The sequence below is a fragment of the Mercenaria mercenaria genome, chromosome 8, assembly GCF_021730395.1.
Source record: "Mercenaria mercenaria strain notata chromosome 8, MADL_Memer_1, whole genome shotgun sequence".
NCBI lineage: Eukaryota > Metazoa > Mollusca > Bivalvia > Venerida > Veneridae > Mercenaria > Mercenaria mercenaria.
Window position 1 is genome coordinate 81,428,614 of NC_069368.1, and position 20,578 is coordinate 81,449,191.

Below are 20,578 nucleotides of genomic sequence, written 5' to 3' on the forward strand. Positions count from 1 at the left end.
TATTGCACGTGACCCAGTTTCGAACTTGACCTAGATATAATCAAGATGAACATTCAGACCAACTTTCATACAGATCCCATGAAAAATATGGCCTTTAGAGAGGTCACAAGGTTTTTCTATTATTTGACCTACTGACCTAGTTTTTTATGGCACGTGACCCAGTTTCGAACCTGACCTAGATATCATCAAGGTGAACATTCTGACCAATTTTCATGAAGATCTTTTGAAATATATGGCCTCTAGATAGGTCACAAGGTTTTTCTATTTTTAGACCTACTGACCTAGTTTTTATTGCACGTGACCCAGTTTCGAACTTGACCTAGATATAATCAAGATGAACATTCAGACCAACATTCATAAAGATCCCATGAAAAATGTGACCTCTAGAGTGGTCACAAGGTTTTTCTATTTTTAGACCTACTGACCTATTTTTTAACCGCACGTGACCCAGTTTCGAACTTGACCTAGATATCATCAAGTTGAACATTCTGACCAATTTTCATAAAGATCCCATGAAAAATGTGACCTCTAGAGTGGTCACAAGCAAAAAGTTTACGGACGCACGCACGGACGGACGGACGACGGACACTGCGCGATCACAAAAGCTCACCTTGTCACTTTGTGACAGGTGAGCTAAAAACAAGAGCTGTCTGATGACAGCGTGCTCGACTAATAGAAGCATTGATTGAAGAATGGGGTCAAAATATTTCCACGGATATTCAGACAAAAGAAATAAATAGATTAGACAAACAATGTTCCTGTATTTCTTTGATTTCGATAAGTCTTGCACTAAATTGCAATGTATGAGCCAATTTCAAAGTCCAAAAAGGGCCATAATTCAGTCAAAATAGTTATGTACTCTTGCCTACAGATGGAAATCATAATGATAAACAAGTGTTCAAAGTTTAAAAGCCATATGTCAAATAGTTTTGACAAAACATGGACTTGTATGAAAACAGAACCAATTTCAAAGTCCAAAAAGGGCCATAATTCAGCTAAAATAGAGGACAGAGTTATGTACTCTTTCCTACAGATAGAGTTTTATACTAAACAAGTGATAAACGTTTCAAAGCCATATGTCAAACACTTTACAAAAAAATATGAACTGGTACGAAAAACTTAACCAAGATTTCTAAGTCAAAAGGGGCCATAATTCAGCCAAAATCCTTGATGGAGTTATGTACTCTTGCCTATAACTGGACATGGTGATGGTAAACAGGTGTTGAAAGTTTCAAAGCTTTATCTCAAAAGACTTTGTCAAAATATGAACTGGTACGTAACATTAACCCAGATTTCTAAGTCAAAAAGGGCCATAATTCAGCCAAAATCCTTGATGGAGTTATGTGCTCTTGCCTATAACTGGACATGGTGATGGTAAACAAGTATTGAAAGTTTCAAAGCTTTATCTCAAAAGACTTTGTCTAAATATGAACTGGTACGAAAAACTTAACCAAGATTTCTAAGTCGAAAGGGGCCATACTTCAGCCAAAATCCCTGATGGAGTTACGTACTCTTGCCTATAACTGGCCATGGTGATGGTAAACAAGAGTTGAAAGTTTCAAAGCTTTGTCTTAAAAGACTTTGTCAAAATATGAACTGGTACGAAAAACTTAACCATGATTTCTAAGTCAAAAGGGGCCATAATTCAGCCAAAATCCTTGATGGAGTTATGTGCTCTTGCCTATAACTGGCCATGATGATGGTAAACAAGTGTTGAAAGTTTCAAAGCTTTATCTCAAAAGACTTTGTCAAAACGTGGACTGGTACGAAAAACTTAACCAAGGTGTGACGCCAACGCCGACGCCGTGGCGAGAAGGTTAGCTCTACTTATTCTTCGAATAGTCAAGCTAAAAATGTATCCCACTTCATTTTTCGTGTCCAATTTTTTGTCAGGTATAAATATCCTACAGTTCTAGACACAGGGTCTGCCGTTTGTTGTATATTATGCAGTATTCTTTTTCTTTTAATATTGACAGCCATTATAATACTGATCCTTTTTACAGATGTCAGGGACCCTTTTGTCTACTTTCTTTGCATATTATATAATAACTGTACTAGGTAATCCAAAGAAAAGTTGGGATTCCAAGTAAAGTACCAGTTTGCTAAGATTTTTTTTACCTCAGTAACAGTTGGAATTAAGTTCCAGATGTTGTGTGTGTGTGTGTGTGTGGAGGTGGGGGAATCACAACTGTTTAACAACTGCTTCAACAGCGTTAAAAGTTCCTTTTTTTTCAAGAATTCTTCTTTCCTTCTAAACAATTCTTCTTTCCTTCTAAACAATATATACAATCTGCAGAACTGACCGACTAATATTCTGCCGTCACAACTGTTACAGGAAGTACAAAACCCTGATATTTAAGGACATCAAACAGTTACTTTGCTCTGAATACAACCTCAGTATAGCCATATTACTGACTTTCTAGTTGGTGCATCATCTTGCTAGGTGACAATTTAACTTTCTGTTCAAACAACTTTGATAAATAATCTGGTGTGACATTGTTCAGGAAATCACATACAGTTGAAAAAAAAATGAAATTGCTGTTAATTAGCAAAAAAAAAAAGAAAAAGAAACTTGAAATCCTTTGGGAATTTAAAGATTGGATTAAGGGGAAAAGATACTGTGAAACCATTAATATTCGTGGGGGACTAATTTTTGTGGATTTCATGGTTTGTCAATCCACAAAATTTAATCCCAACGAACAAATAAACTTCCCATTCATTTTATGTTCGAAAATTGAAATCCACAAATTCATATCCCCATGAAATAGCCGTTCTGACCAAAACCATGCAATTTCATGCCCACGAAATTAAATGATTTTACAGTACATTTTTAAATTGGGAAGAACTGCTTATAACAGCACATAATTAAACAAAATGTTGAACTGGACATGGCAGATGCTTATAAAAATTAAAAACCTTTTAAACAATTCCACACTATATATACATACAAACTTCTTTTTAAAAGGCCCTTATTCATTTGTTGTTGATATCAAGCAAAGAAGATCCGGACAATATTTTCTTTCAGGGTTTCTCAATGCAAGTTGGTGCATATAGTTCATGCCAGGAGCTTGATACTCAAGCACTAATCAAGCTTATACAAAACTATAACTGGACAAGGACTTTGTTAGAATAGTAACATTTAAAATAGTTAATATTGTGTCAATGTGCACACCTCTTGAAACCTGAATGTCTTGCAATAAGTAAATCTACAGTTAGTCAAAATACAGAAAGGCAAATCAGTTCAAAACTATGTACTAATACATTCACTTCTAAGACCAATGATGAATTTGCTGAAAAACTCCAAATTTGTGCCCGCTTGTTGAATATGGAACACATCTCTTCAATTAATTTTTTTGCTTACTTCTTGACATTGAATTCTGATGTTTAAAAAACAAAGAATCAAGAAAGAGTTGCCTCAACGGCTTACAGCTTGTATTCTTGTGAGACTTTCACATTCAAGTTCCAAGAGTCAAATTAAGTGAGGGTATGACAACAAAATTTTGGTGCTTTAAAAACAATTACTCTGTACTGTCTTCTTGTGTAGACCCTCTTAAACTTTTCATGTAAGCTATATGAGGTCTGAAAATATTCAGTGAATGGCAAAATGATGTAAAAACCTTAACTGCATAAGGAAATTATCTACCTTAACAAAAAAGGTGTTTAAACCGTGCACTATTGTTTAAGGGTACATGAATATGTTCATATGTGGCATTAGAATATCATCATGTCCATAAATAGCGAATGTAACATTATGGCGTAATTTTTTTTTCTTTAATCTAATGTCCTTTTCAAGAATTGTTTTCGTTATATGCATATATCATGGTTGTTCATTTGTGAAAGTATGAACCGAATCTTCTAAATATTTGGTACACGAGTCCATATATCCTCAGTATTTTGGGGACTGGGTATCAGAATTTTACAAGAATTCTTATTCATGAACTAATATATCATGTAATAATAGTGCAAAATTACGAGCCTGAAATGGCAACCAAGGGAGCAAACTTATGCCAAGTATACAAATCATAAATATACTGGAAAAAATATTTACAACAATTTATGAGGTACAGACTGATGGATAAGTAATGTTTCAGTTGCTTTATAGCTGACAGAAGCAAATTTTTATACAATTTTAAGGTAAACAAGAGGGCCAAGATGGCCCTAGGTCGCTCACCTGAGAAACACACCATAATACACCATAACAGTGTAAACATGTTTGACCTAGTGATTTCATGGAAAAAAATGTTCTGACCAATTATCGTTAAAATTGGAGCAAAAATAAGTATTTTCTTTGATTTGACCTAGTGACCTAGTTTTTGACCCCAGATGACCCATATTCGAACTTGACCTAGACTTCATCAAGGCAATCACTCTGACTAAATTTCATGAAGATCAATTGAAAAATACAGCCTCTATTGCAAACATAAGGTTTTTCTTTGATTTGACCTAGTGACCTACTTTTTGACCCCAGATGACCAATAATCAAATTCAACCCAGATTTTATCAAGGCTATCATTCTGACAAAATTTCATAAAGATCAATTGAAAAATACAGCCTCTATTGCATACACAAGGGTTTTCTTTGATTTGACCTAGTGACCTAATTTTTGACCCAAGATGACCCATATTCAAACTTGACCTAGATTTCATCACATTCTGACATAATTTCATGAAGATCAATTGAAAAATATAGCCTCTATCGCATACACAAAGTTTTTCTGTGATTTGACCTAATTACCTACTTTTTGACCCCAGATAACCCATTTTCGAACTTGACGTAGATTTTATCAAGGCAATCATTCTGACCAAAATTCATGAAGATTAGTTGGAAAAATACAGCCTCTATCGCATACACAAGGTTTTTCTTTGATTTGACCTAGTGACCTAGTTTTTGACCCCAGATGACCCATTTTCGAACTTGGCCTAGATTTTATTAAGGTTATCATTCTGACCGAAATTCATGAAGATTAATTGAAAAATACAGCCTCTATCGCATACACAAGGTTTTTCTTTAATTTAACCTAGTGACCTAGTTTTTGAACCCAGATGACCCATTTTCGATATCGGCCTAGATTTCATCAACTTAATCATTCTGACCAAAATTCATGAAGATTAATAGAAAAATACAGCCTCTATCGCATACACAAGGTTTTTCTTTACTTTGACCTAGTGACCTAGTTTTTGAACCCAGATGACCCATTTTTGAACTTGGCCTAGAATTCATCAAGGTGATCATTCTGCCAAATTTTTTACAAAGATCAGTTGAAAAATACAGCCTCTATCGCATACACAAGCTAAATGTTGACAAACAGACGACAGACGCCGGACATCGAGTGATCACACAGTTCTACAATTAATATGTTCCGTCTTTGAGATGCGCGTATAAAAAAATCACTAAAAAAAATGGTACTCACGGAATATTTCTATGAAAGAGTATATCCACTTCTAAGAAACCAGCACTCTCTAACACAGCATATCTATCAGAGGAAAATGTGAACTTTCCGATTAGATCACCTGAAAAATAGCAACACAAAAGAAATGCTTAAATTTCTTCTTATAAAAAGAAACAACTTGTCATCTGTGTTTGATAAAGAGACCTCCCTACATTTACCTCTATGCAATATTATGTGATGTAATTCTTACCAGAGTCATAATACCTAGGATCATAATATTACATAATTTGGTCAACAATGTTTGAAAATCCATATGCCTCTATCCTTTCTACCAAGCTTTCACATGAAAATGTTGCATGAGCAGTGAGAGACAGTGGTGTAGATGACAAGTGTCTGTCATCTGTCCCAAGGATCATGGGTTAAAACCATTGTTGAAGCAGAATTTAACAGTTGTATGCCACCTCACACCAAAAATTGCCTAGCATACAATGTTTGAAGGGGAAACACACTGGTTTTTGTGCTGATTATAACTGTATTCATACAAATTCTGGCAAATTTCCTGAATCCAACATCTAATGTGCTATTCAAAATTTGTATGCATGTAATTTAGATCAGACCAAAATTCAGTACATATCCCCTAACCTGAAATTGAAACATGTCATTTGCAACAGAGACCTGTCATTTATAAAACAAGAGGGCCCTGAAGGCTCTGTATCGCTCACCTAACCTATTAACCTAAAGATCAAGTCATCAAGATAAACATTCTGACCAAGTTTTATTAAGATATGGTCATAAATGTGGCCTCTAGAGTGTTAACTAGCTTTTCCTTTGGTTTGACCTAGTGACCTAGTTTTTGACCCCACTTGACCCAGATAAGAACTTGACCTTTAGATCATTAAGATTAACACTCTGAACAAGTTTCATTAAGATATGGTTATAAATGGGGCCTCTAGAGAGATAACTAGTTTTTCCTTTGATTTGACCTGGTGAACTAGTTTTGACCCCACATGACCCAGATACGAACATGACCCAAAGATCATCAAGGTTAACATTCTGACCAAATTTCATGAAGATGCAGTTATAAATGTGACCTCAAGAGTGTTAACAAGCTTGATTTTTTGAACTGGTGACGTAGTTTTTGATCCCACATAATCTGGATTCGAACTTGACAAGGTCATCAAGACAAACATTCTGATTATGTTTCATAGAGATATTGCCATGAATGTAGCCTCTAGAGTGTTAACAAGTTTTTCCTTTGATTTGACCTGGTGACCTAGTTTTTAACCTAAGATGACCCAATATCAAACTCGTCCAAAATTTTAATTAAGGGTAACATTCTGACCAAGTTTCATTAAGATTGGGCCAAAATTGTGACCTCTAGAGTGTGAACAAGCTTTTCCTTTGATTTGAACTGGTGACCTAGTTTTTGACCCCACCTGACCTAGATTGGGACTTGACCTAAAGATCTTAAAGATTAACATTCTGACGAAGTTTCATTAAGATACGGTTATAAATGTGGCCTCTAGAGTGTTAACTAGCTTTTCCTTTGATTTGACCTAGTGACCTAGTTTTTGACCCAACATGACCCAGATTCAAATCTGATCTAGAGATCATCAAGGTTAAATTTCTGACCAAGTTTCATGAAAATACAGTCATAAATGTGGCCTCCATAGTGTTAACAAGGCAGTCTGAAAGACAGCTAAATCCCCGCCACTGGTATGGATAGTGATTGGGTAAACCTTTGACCTTGAGCTGTGACCTTGACCTTGAACTGACAATGGCTGACCCATGAATTCTGCACATCTTCTAGATGAGGTGATCATTTGACCCAAGTTTCATGAAAATCCTAAAAGGAATTTAGGAGATACAGAGCTCAAACCTTTGACCTTGAGTTGTGACCTTGACCTTGAGTTGACATGGCTGACTCATGAGTTCTTGATGAGGTGATCATTTGACCTGAGTTTAATGTAAATCCTTCAAGATGTTTAGGAGATACAGAATGAACTCGAAATGGAAGGCTCAAACCTTTGACTCTAAGTTGTGACCTTGACCTTGAGCCAGCATGGCAGACTCATCGATTCTGCACATTATCTTGATGAGGTGATCATTTGACCCAAGTTTGATGAAAATCCTTCAAGGGGTTTCGGAGATACAGAGCGGACACAAAATGGAAGGCTCAAACCTTTGACCTTGAGTTGTGACCTTGACCTTGAGCCAACATGGCTGACTCATAAGTTCTGCATATTGTCTTAATGAGGTGATCATTTAATCCAAGTTTCATGATTATCCTTCAAGAGGTTTAAGAGATACAGAGCGGACACGAAATGGTAGCCTCAAACCTTTGACCTTGAGTTGTGACCTTGATCTTGAGCCAACATGGCCGACTCATGGGTTCTGCACATCGTCTTGATGAGGTGATCATTTGACCCAAGTTTCATGAAAATCCTTCAAGGGGTTTAGGAGATACAGAGCCGACATAAAATGTTACGGAAGGACGCAAGGTCAGACGGAGACCATTCCTATAACCCCCCACCACTTGTGGCCGGGGATTAATAAGTTTTTCCTTTGATTCTGTGACCTGGTGACCTAGTTTTTGACCCCACTTGACCGAGATTTAATCTTAGCTTAAAGATCATTAAGATTAACATTCTGACCAAGTTTCATAGAGATACTGCAATAAATATGGCCTCTAGAGTGTAAACAAGCTTTTCCTTTGATTCGACCTGGTGACCAAGTTTTTGACCCTACCTGACCCAGATTTCAACTTCACCTATAGATCATCAAGATTAACATTATGCCAAATTTTATTAAGATATGGTCATATGTGGCCTCTAGAGTGTTAACAAGCTTTTCCTTTGACTTGACCTGGTGACCTAGTTTTTGATGCCACCTGACCCAGATTTTAACTTGACCTAAAGATCATCAAGATTAACATTCTGAAACAAGTTTTTATTAATATATGGTCACAAATGTGGCCTCTAGAGTGTTAACTAGCTTTTCCTTTGACTTGACCTGGTGACCTAGTTTTTGACCCTACATGACCCAGATTCAAACTTGACCTAAATATCATCAAGATAAACATTCTGACCAAGTTTCATTAATATATAGTCACAAATGTGGCCTCTAGTGTTAACTAGCTTTTCCTTTGATTTGACGTGGTGACCTAGTTTTAGATCCAAGATTTTATTGAGGGTAACATTTTGACTAAGTTTCATTAAGATTGGGCCAAAATTGAGTCTCTAGTGTTAAAAAGTTTTTCATTAGATTTTACCTGGTGACCTAGTTTTTGAACCCAGATAACCCAATATCGAACTCGTCCAAGATTTTATTTATGGTAACATTCTGACCAGGTTTAATTAAGATTTGGCCAAAATTGTGACCTCTAGAGTGTTAACAAACTTTACCTTTGATTTGACCTGGTGACCTACTTTTTTTACCCCAGATGACCTAATATCAAACTCGTCCAAGATTTTATTGCGAGAAACATTCTGACCAAGTTTCATTAAGACTAGGCCAAAATTGTGACCTCTACAGTGTTAACAGTCAAATTGTTGATGACAGACGACGACGGCGGGCACAGGGCGATCACAAAGCTCACCTTGAGCACTTCTTGCTCTGGTGAGCTAAAATCAAAACTTTGTCTACAAAACATATCTGTAGTATCCATAGTTGTTGAAGCAAAGAGACCTGAAATCAAAAATGAAAGCTATCATAATATAAAACTGTTCCCGCTTGAAAATTATCCTAATTATATATACATATGCTCCTAGATATACGTAATAATAGCACTGATTTTCATTTCTCTTCATCCTACCTTCTGGCTTTTTGCCTTCTTTTTCTTGTTTCTTGATCTTCATTTGAGCATCCACTACATCGGACATACTATGTTTATTCTTCGGTTTATGGTGAGTACCTCTTAAAGTAGCTACAATAGCATGACGGAACCTATAACATATACACATAATATATAGTTACATGTCAAGCAGATGAACTGATCTATATGCATTAAATACTTCTTACATTTATATCTTTATTGTTTTGACAAACATCGTTTATTTACCTATTCAGAAAGTGTATCATCAAAGCTGAATTTTTTTATACCAATAAAATTTTGAAATCTGTAAAAACATTATTAAAACCTGTGTCAATACTCTCCTTTCCTTATTCATACGTTGGCAATCTGGTCATGATCTTTTCTGTTCAAAGAAGCAAAGGGAAATAATTTTAAGGCAGTTATCAACCACAAACATCTTTAATGTCTAATTTATCAGCAGGCAAGAGCAACTGACTGAATTTCATGATGGAACCTGTTTGTCTAAAACAGATGACCTCATATCAAATACATCATCAATATAATGACATGATGTGTGTGAAGGACTGTGTACAGAGTTACATGCTATAAACACTGACCTTAGCTTTCTTTATGTGTTTTAAAACTCTGACATAGTAAACATTCAGGCATGCAGCTTAAAAAATTTTTATTTGACACAGATGGTATCTTACGATTCAAACATGAATACACAGAACTACTTACTCAAATGAAAAGAATCTGATATTTTTGATTTAATCATATTTTTTTTATTCTATTTTCAATTTCTGATAACATTAGATAAACTGTCCCTTGAGCTGAAACTACTGTAGTGATGGAGAGATAAAATTAAGGTAAACATTAATTGGATTGAAAAATACAGAATGCAGACATGGATGGAAATATCTGGCTCTCGGGGGTAAATGTTTTGCAGTAACTTGCAGTGTTTTTGCGAAGCCTCGTTACCCTTAATCAGTTACCCGAGAGCCAGATATTTCCATCTGCACCGTGACTTCTTATATTATTTATAATATTTTGTTGGGGCCTTGACAATAAAATCTGTAAAATGATCCTCTGGAAGCAAAGAATGCAACCAAGAAGAATAATAGCAGACTCAGTTTGATAGAGTCTGTTCATGAGAGGTAATGAAATGTGCAACACCTCTCACACCCCCTAGCACTGGCTTAGGTGGAACTCTATTACACATTATGTTGAATGGACTCCATGATCCTAAAGGACCAGAAAATTAACAACACTGAATCCAAGTACGGGGGAGACTTGACAAATCATTCAGTTTTCGGAATTCAGACCATATTTTTAAACTTTAATACTTAAAACTCTGAATTTTGAAAACCATACGAATGCTTTTATAAATGCACTTGTTAGGGAAAATATTGAGACTTTGAAAATCATACAATTTTTAAATTGCACATCTAGAAAAGCATAGGGTCTGAATACATGTCTTCTTTGCAAAAAGCACAAGCTCTGTATACCGGTACATCTGTGCAAAACAGCTCTGCCCAACAGTGCATAATATGCATGTTTGCAAGCAGAATAGGAAAGTGCCGAAAAAATGGTCGCAGTTAATTTTCGGATTTTTTCCCCAGCAATATTTAATATTTACCGGCAAAAAAGTTATGGCGGCGGCCATATTGATGCTGCGGACTGAATTATTATCAGAACCTGATTGGTGGAAATCGGACAGTGTTATTTTCGTTCCCAACCGTTTCGTACCAACAGTAGTATCGGTAACAGACTACATCAAAGAAAAGCGGCTTTTTGACACTAATTGGCAGCAGATGGTTTGCATTTACATTCTGTAATCATGCAAGTTTAAGTGTGAATTGTTTGCACAGCAATTATAACACCTTTCCGTGTCATGTAATTAACCACGTTCTTTTTATTCTGAGTAAAAAGATTAACAAAATATTTCTTTTTAGATTTTTTTCTTTTATTTAAAAATCAAAAGTAAAAAATTATCTTTCAAGTTTTTAAATACACTAAGAATTAGTATAAACAATGTTTGGAATGGAGGACGGATCTGTCCGGATTTTATCCAACCCGGAGTACATGTCAATGGCGTCCAGTAAAACGAAAGTAGAAACAAACGTAATTCAAACTGCAAAAGCATCTTTGAATAAAAGTCATTCGTAATTTTAATAGTCTGTATGGGTTATTTACGATATATTGGTTGAAAAGCCGCCAATATTGATATTATTTATCCATTTTGTTCGTTCGTAACAGATGCACATAATTTTGCGAGAGCAACGGTCAGAAAATTGGCCCGAAAAAAAAAACTCTGCTGGCAATGTTCTGTCGTATAGGTCGCAGGAACTTTTTCAGGCAGCAAAATGGGTAGAAAAAGTGTGACCTATACGCACCAAAATACGGTATTCTTTATGAAGAGTTTGGAAACCTTTTTCCGTCTCCATAATCAATGTTACCTTGACCTTTAACTTACTGACCCCATACAATAGGGATCTGCCTCATGTGGTGCTTAGCCATCCTGCAAAGTTTAAAAGCTGTAGCTAAAATTCTTTCTGATTTTGAGTCCGGAAACTGAAAATGTTGATGGACAAATGGACAGATAATGCCATTCTTAAAATATTTGACTACAGGTACTTCTACGCAACAAAGCATAGGATCTGAATACAAATACTCCTATGCTACAAACCACAGGGCTTCTTATTCTTCAGTTCACAGACAACAAAATTAAGCTTATGGGTTAATCTTTGACTTCCATGTAACACTATTTAGTGTGCATACAAATTTACTTCACAAGTCTACAAATATAGATATTACTCAATCTTGACACCTCATTCATAATGGAATTCATTGCCATGAGGAAATAAAAGAGGTCAGTTTTTTTTTAATGCTGGATGCTAAGTAAGGGAGCTACTGGTACTGTTTTTAATGTCTTTGGTACAACACAGCTAGGGATGGAACCCAAGACCTCCCAGTCTGGAAACAGCCATTCTACACTAGGCTACCTAGTGGTTATATACAGCAAAAGACAGCTTTGATGACATTACTGGTGTCAGTCATTTAAGGACTTCCTTTATCTCACAAATTTAAAGGACTCAGATACATGGATATTACCCTTCTCAGCTCAGTGAGGATAGTATCACCTACTGAAGAAAAAAAATCAATGCTGGAAAGAAGTGAAAAAGAACTGGGCAAGGAAGTGGATCAACAGGTTGTTGGTGATGCAGTAATTTCTATATAACATTCCACCTGGAAATGAGTACAACTTTGATGAGCTACCCTCTACTTGCTGTAAAAGTATAAACTAGAAAATGCTTTTGTAAAAAAGCGCATGTCTCCCCAAATGCAAAGTGCTATAGGCAAGAAGTCAATAGGGGTCAGGAGCGAAAGTCAAAGAGACACTGATGGTTGGCTGCAATAGGGATCATCTACTTGGCATATCCAGTCATCCCGCTAAATTTCAACACTCGTGGCCTAGTGGTTTTCAAGTCACTGTTCAGGCTCCTGTGACCTTGACCTTTGATCAAGTGACCTCAAAATAAATAGGGGTCATCTACTCTGCATGTCCAATCATACTATTAAGTTTCAACATTGTAGGTCAAGGGGTTCTCAAGTTATTTCCAAAAAATGATTTTACATGAACAGGCCACTGTGACATTGACCTTTAATAGACTGACCCCAAAATCAATAGGAGTCATCTACTCTGCATGTTCAATCATCCTATGAAGTTTCAACATTCTGGGTCAAGTGGTTCTAAAGTTATTGATCGGAACTGGTTATCAATGTTCAGGCCCCTGTGACCTTGACCTTTAACGGAGTGACCCCAAAAACAATAAGGGTCATTTACTCTGCATGAACAATCATCCTATGAAGTTTCATCATTCTGGGTCAAGTGGTTCTCAAGTTACTGACCGGAAATGGTTTTCAATGTCCGGGCACCTGTGACCTTGACCTTTCACAGAGTGACCCCAAAATCGTTAGGGGTCATCTACTCTTTATGACCAATCATCCTATTAAGTTTCAACATTCTGGGTCAAGTGGTTCTCGAGCTACTGACCGGAAATGGTTTTCAATGTTCAGGCCCCTGTGACCTTGACCTTTAATGGAGTGACCCCAAAATCGATAGGGGTCATCTACTTTGCATGTTCAATCATCCTATGAAGTTTCAACATTGTGGGTCAAGTGGTTCTCTAGTTATTGATCAGAAATGGTTTTCAATGTTCAGGCCCCTGTGACCTTGACTTGACGGAGTGATCCCATAATCTATAAGGGTCATCTACTCTTTATGACCAATCATCCTATCAAATTTCAACATTCTGGGTCAGGTGGTTCTCTAGTTATTGATTGGAAATGGTTTTCCATGTTCAGGCCCCTGTGACCTTGACCTTTGAAGGAGTGACCCCAAAATCAATAGGGGTCATCTACTCTTCATGACCAATCATCCTATGAAGTTTCAACATTGTGGGTCAAGTGGTTCTCTAGTTATTGATCAGAAATGGTTTTCAATGTTCAGGCCCCTGTGACCTTGACTTGACGGAGTGATCCCATAATCTATAAGGGTCATCTACTCTTTATGACCAATCATCCTATCAAATTTCAACATTCTGGGTCAGGTGGTTCTCTAGTTATTGATTGGAAATGGTTTTCCATGTTCAGGCCCCTGTGACCTTGACCTTTGAAGGAGTGACCCCAAAATCAATAGGGGTCATCTACTCTTCATGACCAATCATCCTATGAAGTTTCAACATTCTGGGTCAAGTGGTTCTCTAGTTATTGATCGGAACTGGTTATCAATGTTCAGGCCCCTGTGACCTTGACCTTTGACGGAGTGACCCCAAAATCAATAGGGGTCATCTACTCTTCATGACCAATCATCCTATGAAGTTTCAACATTCTGGGTCAAGTGGTTCTCTAGTTATTGATCGGAAATGGTTTTCAATGTTCAGGCCCCTGTGACCTTGACCTTTGATGGAGTGACCCCAAAAACAATAGGGGTCGTCTACTCCAGCAACCCTACAACCCTATGAAGTTTGAAGGTTCTAGGTCAAATGGTTCTCCAGTTATTGCTCGGAAATGAAGTGTGACGTACGTACGGACGGACAGGGCAAAAACAATATGTCTCCTGGGGGAGACATAATTAACAAAATACTGTTTTTAATCTACTGTTAGAATTAGCAAAGAAACAATAAATATGTTATTTCAAGGTCAAAATACATATAATAGGGCAAGTGCCTTTCTACAAAGTTTTTGTTTGTTTCCAAATACGGAAAGTGAAAAATATTTGAAACTCATTGAAGCTGTGCTATCCTTGAATCGTTTGCAAAACGAAGTTCAGTTTATACATGCAAGCTACAAAACATAACTTTTTTTTTCATTTAACATTCTATAATAGTTAAACTTTGATTATAAGGTGCTAAAGGGGAGGCTGTGTTATTTTACGCTACAAAGTTCTGTTTAGTCACCTGAATCTGCAAGGCAAAAAATGAAAAAATCAGAACATGTGGAGAGACAATAATTAGGCCATCCCAAACTGTTTCTTTTTAAGTGTCTAAAGATATTTATAAGTAGGTCCCCTGAAAAAGTAAAGACAGGATAATGCCATAAATCATTTACTGTGCAGATGGTTCTTTGACAAGTTTTCAAACTGTATTTTACAGAATTTACACTTAACAAAGAACAAGATAGGTATGGCCTGATTTTCTACATAACATCCACTCTCAATAAATTTCTACATAATTTTCTATCATCCAACTGATTGTATAATATATACTTATGACAAGCAAATGTAAATCTTCAAGTGCCACTGTGCAAAAGAGAAATAATTCTTTATTTTTCATAACAGTTGCGAGAGTAATTTCTTAGGTCCTGAAGCTGTAAGACAATTAATGTAACATAACCTAACAATTAATTAACTTTACAATAATTTCAGACTTGTTTCCTTAGTCTTATTTATGTAAACGTTGCAGATTAAAAATCAAGTGCACTTTCATTATTGGGATACCCTGACCTTTCTTAGGTATTAATGTTCCGGAGAATTGCATTAACACACATAAAACATACCAAAAACATACCAGTAAATGTCTAGGGAGATGGAAGAGATTTCTTAGAAACACAGAAGAGAGGTTCAGGATCAGTGTGCTAACAGAAACCAATTTAATGCTGAAATGTGAGGTCTCAAGAGAGAGATTGATTCATCACTTTCTAAGACAAAAAGATTCTCTCCATCTATTCACTCTGCTAACTAACACCCAATATTTCCAGTTAAAATACACAATTGTTTCATGAATAATTTGACATGTTTAGAACCACTGTGACATTGTGTACCAAATTTCCAAGAAAATTAGAACTAGTATTGGGTGTTAATACTATGGACTCATTAGACATTACCCAGATGGTGCTTCAGCAACTTTAGTAAATTGTGTGACTACGATTGGTGTGCTCCTAACCTTTTTTTAAATTGCCTGCCACACAGCGAAAATATTATCATTTGCAGCTCTCTTATTTCCTAATTCTAGACTTTTGTTTTAAAAGTGTGCATAACTTCATATTTTTCAATAGGGTTCAACGAAAACACTCAAGTCAGTTAATTTAGTTCAAACTTTTCCACGAACTGAAATATGACATTATTTACAGAAAATAAACGCAAATAACAATGTTTCAATACATACTTCCTTATATGTTTGCAGAATCATAATGTACTTGAAGCAACCCTGCACAATGGGTTAGTTTTATCAATTATGTGACAATCTTGTAAGTTGTTTTATACAGCATTGCCTACACTGTTTAAAAGATACGATATGATACGATATAATTATGATTTTCAACCTAGAGTGACCTAGTTTTTACCCCTGATGTCCTAGAAGATTTTACTGAGGGAAACATAATAACCAATGTCCATAATTATGTCATTTAGATTGGGCCTCTAGAGTGTATATAGTCAAATTGTTGACGATCACAGACACCAAACACAGCTGAGCTAAAAAGAGGACAACTTCTTACAAGGACAAAGTGTGAATCTATAAAATAGAAATTGTTGTTTTTAAAGTTTTCACTAAGTCAATAAATAACTAGAGCTGCTTTTGAGTAAAGCGCATGTCTCCCACAACTGCCTTATCAGACTTTCAGTGCTTTGATTATCAAAAAACAAGTTTCAAGGGCCATAATTCCGAAGTGCCTGTGCCGATTTGGCTAGTTATCAAACTTGGCTGAGGACTTATTGGCAAACACATTTTGTTCAAGTTTAGTGAAGATTGGATGAGAAATGTTCGACTTAAAGAGTGCACTCCGCATGCTGACAAGATTTGTGACAGACACCCAGACATGAGTAAATCAATATGTCTCCCACACCACTGTGTGGTGGGAGACATAATAATGTGCTATATGTTATAAACCAAACAATGTTACATAATGTACCATAATTTGTAAAAATAAAAATTTACTGAAGACGTTAGTGAAACTGGAAATACAGGGTGGACAAAAGGTGACTTGTTTTAGTACTCCAACATTTCAGTGTAACAGTAACTTACTGTGCATTTGCTCTATTTGAACTGAAATACACGCATGTCATTGAGCAACATATTCAAATCTTTTGTAAAAGATATGAGTCAGAAGCAGACAAGTGCAAGAAGTATAAAAGGAGAAATAAGCAAGGAGAGACAAATATACACGGCAAATATTTTGTAATACAAAAATCAGCGTAGAACAATATCAGTTTTCTAACATTACTTTTGACAATATCCCCAAATTAAGGAAGTCAATATGTATTCCAACTGCTGCTGTTTCAACAAGGCAGTCTGAAAGACAGCTAAATCTCCCGCCACTGTTGTGGATAGTGAAATGGTAAACTTTCGACCTTGAGCTGTGCCCTTGACCTTGAACTAACATGACTGACTCATGAATTCTGCACATCATCTTGACGAGGTGATCATTTGACCCAAGTTCCATGAAAATCCATCAAGGGATTCAAACCTTTGACCTTGAGTTGTTACCTTGACCTTGAGTTGACATGCTGAATCACGAGTTCTTGAAGAGGTGACCCAAGTTTAATGAAAATACTTCAAGGCCTTAGGGGTTTAGGAGATAAAGAGTGGACACAAAATGGAATGCTCAAACCTTTGTGACCTTGACCTTCAGCCGGCATGGCTGACTCATGACTTCTGCACATCGTCTTAATGAGGTGATAATTTAACAAAGGTTTCATGTATCTCCTAATCCTTGAAGAGGATTAGGAGATACAGAGCGGACACAAAATGGAAGGCTCAAACCTTTGACCCTGAGTTGTGACCTTGACCTTGAGCCAACATGGCTGACTCATGACTTCTGCACATCATCTTGATGAGGTGATCATTTGACCCAAGTTTCATGAAAATCCTTCAAGGGGTTTAGGAGATACAGAGCGGACACAAAATGGAAGGCTCAAACCTTTGACCCCGAGTTGTAACCTTGATCTTGAGCCAACATGGCTGACTCATGACTTCTGCACATCGTCTTGATGAGGTGATCATTTGACCCAAGATTCATGAAAATCCTTCAAGGGGTTTAGGAGATACAGAGCGGACACAAAATGGAAGGCTCAAACCTTTGACCCCCGAGTTGTGACCTTGATCTTGAGCCAACATGGCTGACTCATGAGTTCTGCACATCGTCTTGTTGAGGTGGTCATTTGACCCAAGCTTCATGAAATCCTTCAAGGGGTTTAGGAGATACAGAGGGGACACAAAATGGAAGACTCAAACCTTTGACCCCGAGTTGTGACCTTGATCTTGAGCCGACATGGCTGACTCATGACTTCTGCACATCGTCTTGATAAGGTGATTATTTGACCCAAGATTCATGAAAATCCTTCAAGGGGTTTAGGAGATACAGAGCGGACACAAAATGGAGGGCTCAAACATTTAACCCTAAGTTGTGACCTTGATCTTGAGCCGGCATGGCCGACTCATGAGTTCTGCATATTGTCTTGATGAGGCGATCATTTGACCAAAGTTTCATGAAAATCCTTCAAGGGGTTTAGGAGATATAGAGCGGACATGAAAGCGTTAAGGACGGACGGAAAGACGGTCAGAGACCGTTTCTATAAACCCCTACCACTTGTGGCAGGGGATTAAAAAAGGGAGAAGAAAATCACAGACTAATTTATCAAAAATAGAAGAATTAAAAATTTAACTACTTCCTACATTAAATCTAGCAAAACAATTCTTTGTCAAGCCTTACGTTGGGAAACATGAGAATTCACTTACCAAGGTAAAGAAAAACATAAATCATATTAATATTCTATTACAGAGTTTTACAAGTATCATTTTAATTACATTTATTTTATGCAACAATCAACAGAAGCACAATGTTTCAAGCTCACATGTGAGCTGACATGCAATATCATCCACCAAATTATTTTGAAGCCACAGACACTTGGGGTCAGGATTCTCTCTCCTCTGTCCACGCCAACTGTTAGCCAGTATCTTTTAGCATTTTAAGATGAACTGAGTTTAGGTGGAGATTACAGACCATGTTTTGTAACAACTTCAGCATGTTTAGAGTTCAACAAAGCAGGCATTATATGTTTGAAGTCGAGATCAGCAGAGGAGGAAATACAAAGGTCTGATGTGAACTCAATTTGTGACCTTGACCTTTGACCTACTAACCAAGTTCATGCACTCATTGCCACATCACATACCTATAAGTCAAGTTTGAAGTCAATACCTTAAAAAGTTATTAAGTTTGCTCTGGATACAAAATATGACGGACAGATTTGACCTTGACCTTTGATGCAAAGACCTGTTTCGTGCACTGTGCATGTTGTCTTATCCCCACCTACCTATATGCTGAGAATGAAGCTAATAACTTGAGTGATTATAAAGTTGTGTTCCAGACATGGAATATGAAGGCCAAATTTGATTTTTGAGCTCCATTAAATTGTGACCTTTGACATACTGAACTGGTTCATGTGCTCTGCAAATCATCTAATTGCCACTTACCTATATGACAAGTTTAAAATCAACACCTTGAATAGTTATTAAATTATGCTGAAACAACTTTATTTTTTAACTTTTCCATCTTGTAATATATAAAGTGTATTGATGGTAAAATTTGTAGTTATAAAGCATGCTGAAATTGAAAAAAATGTAGTCTTTACTCTCTAACTAAGCTAAGTTTGTTTTAAAATGCTAAAACATACATGATACTGGCTAATAGTTGACAGGAACAGAGTAGAGGTGGTGGGAGTGGGTCCTTGATCCCAAGAGTCTGAGATTGAAGCTTGATACATTTATGGTAAAGAAACTACACATCATAACAAAACAATATTAGACTATAATATTGACATGCATTTAGTAGAGGTAGATAACACAATGTTCAATCTTTTGTTGACTATGTATGTAGGTGGATAAATCTAAATACAATATGATTAAACTACACTCAATAAAAGCTAATCAGCCACATAATAGTTACTGTTAACTAATGAATGGTTATCATATGGTTATTTAAGAAATTCGGTATGTATCAAAATCATTTCCTTGACCTTGAGATGTTATACACTGCTAATTGTGTCAGTTTAGCTTCATTTTTGCTCAGAAAATATGAAAATATGTCCCTAATGAATGTGGCTAATAATTTTATCGTGTGTATGCTAGCACTGAATAATCACACTGTAGCATGATTCCCATTTTATTCTTTAATTAAATATGAAAACAAAATCAAAACATCAACTAACAGCTTCAAAAAGAATTGATTACCAACCATATATTAACATACTGTGCTGCTATATTTTATGATTTCCCATCCCGGTATTTCAAAAGACATTATGAGTATCATGCTGCAACAGCTGAAAGTTTTCAAACCCCCACATTTCATAGCCATATGCATAATACTATTCCTACCTTGCTCTAGCAAATGCCTGTGGTTCAGCTGCATGCCTCTCTACATGTTCAGGTGTATTACCCTGGGAATTCATTTCTATAACAGTTGTATCAGACTCTTTTCCATCCCTGAAATAGACAATGTTTTAAACAGGGTATTAGTTTCTATAACAATGTTATTAGATTTTATAATTTAACCTACAAAATTATCAAAATGTTGGCTGCCATTTACGCAGTACAAAAATCATAACCCAGACAGATAGGAGGGGGAAAATATACAGAATCACAAATTGGCATCTTTAAGATGGCACTACTTCTAAGTAATTATTACTGTTAGATAACTGCCAGAAACATCTCAAAGTATCAGCTTATAACCAATACCAATAATCACCAATATGACCAAAATAGCATTTACTGGAATCAGCATTCAGAAAATCTTGAACCCTAAGAAATGAGACTAAGGTCTATTCTTGAAATTGGTAATGAGGCAATCTGTAACCAAAACCAGTTTGTTAATCTTATTTAGCCTAGAAGATAAGAAGA

General features: G+C 36.3%; 1 protein-coding gene across 20 annotated transcripts in view; it reads right to left on the reverse strand.

Moving 5' to 3' along the window:
• Window positions 1–20,578, reverse strand: part of LOC123565984 (sodium/calcium exchanger 3-like) — a 257,228-nt gene that overhangs the window by 55,700 nt on the left and 180,950 nt on the right. For 15 of the 20 annotated variants that reach the window (XM_053550277.1, XM_053550272.1, XM_053550275.1 and 12 more), the window contains 5 exons: window positions 20,057–20,164; window positions 16,709–16,729; window positions 9,204–9,334; window positions 5,411–5,510; window positions 3,523–3,579 (listed from right to left, as the gene is read on the reverse strand). In XM_053550277.1, coding sequence (XP_053406252.1) covers window positions 3,523–3,579; window positions 5,411–5,510; window positions 9,204–9,334; window positions 16,709–16,729; window positions 20,057–20,164 — 417 coding nt within the window. The remainder of the gene's footprint in view (window positions 1–3,522; window positions 3,580–5,410; window positions 5,511–9,203; window positions 9,335–16,708; window positions 16,730–20,056; window positions 20,165–20,578) is intronic. The other 5 variants (XM_053550279.1, XM_053550285.1, XM_053550286.1 and 2 more) reach the window with 2 other exon arrangements.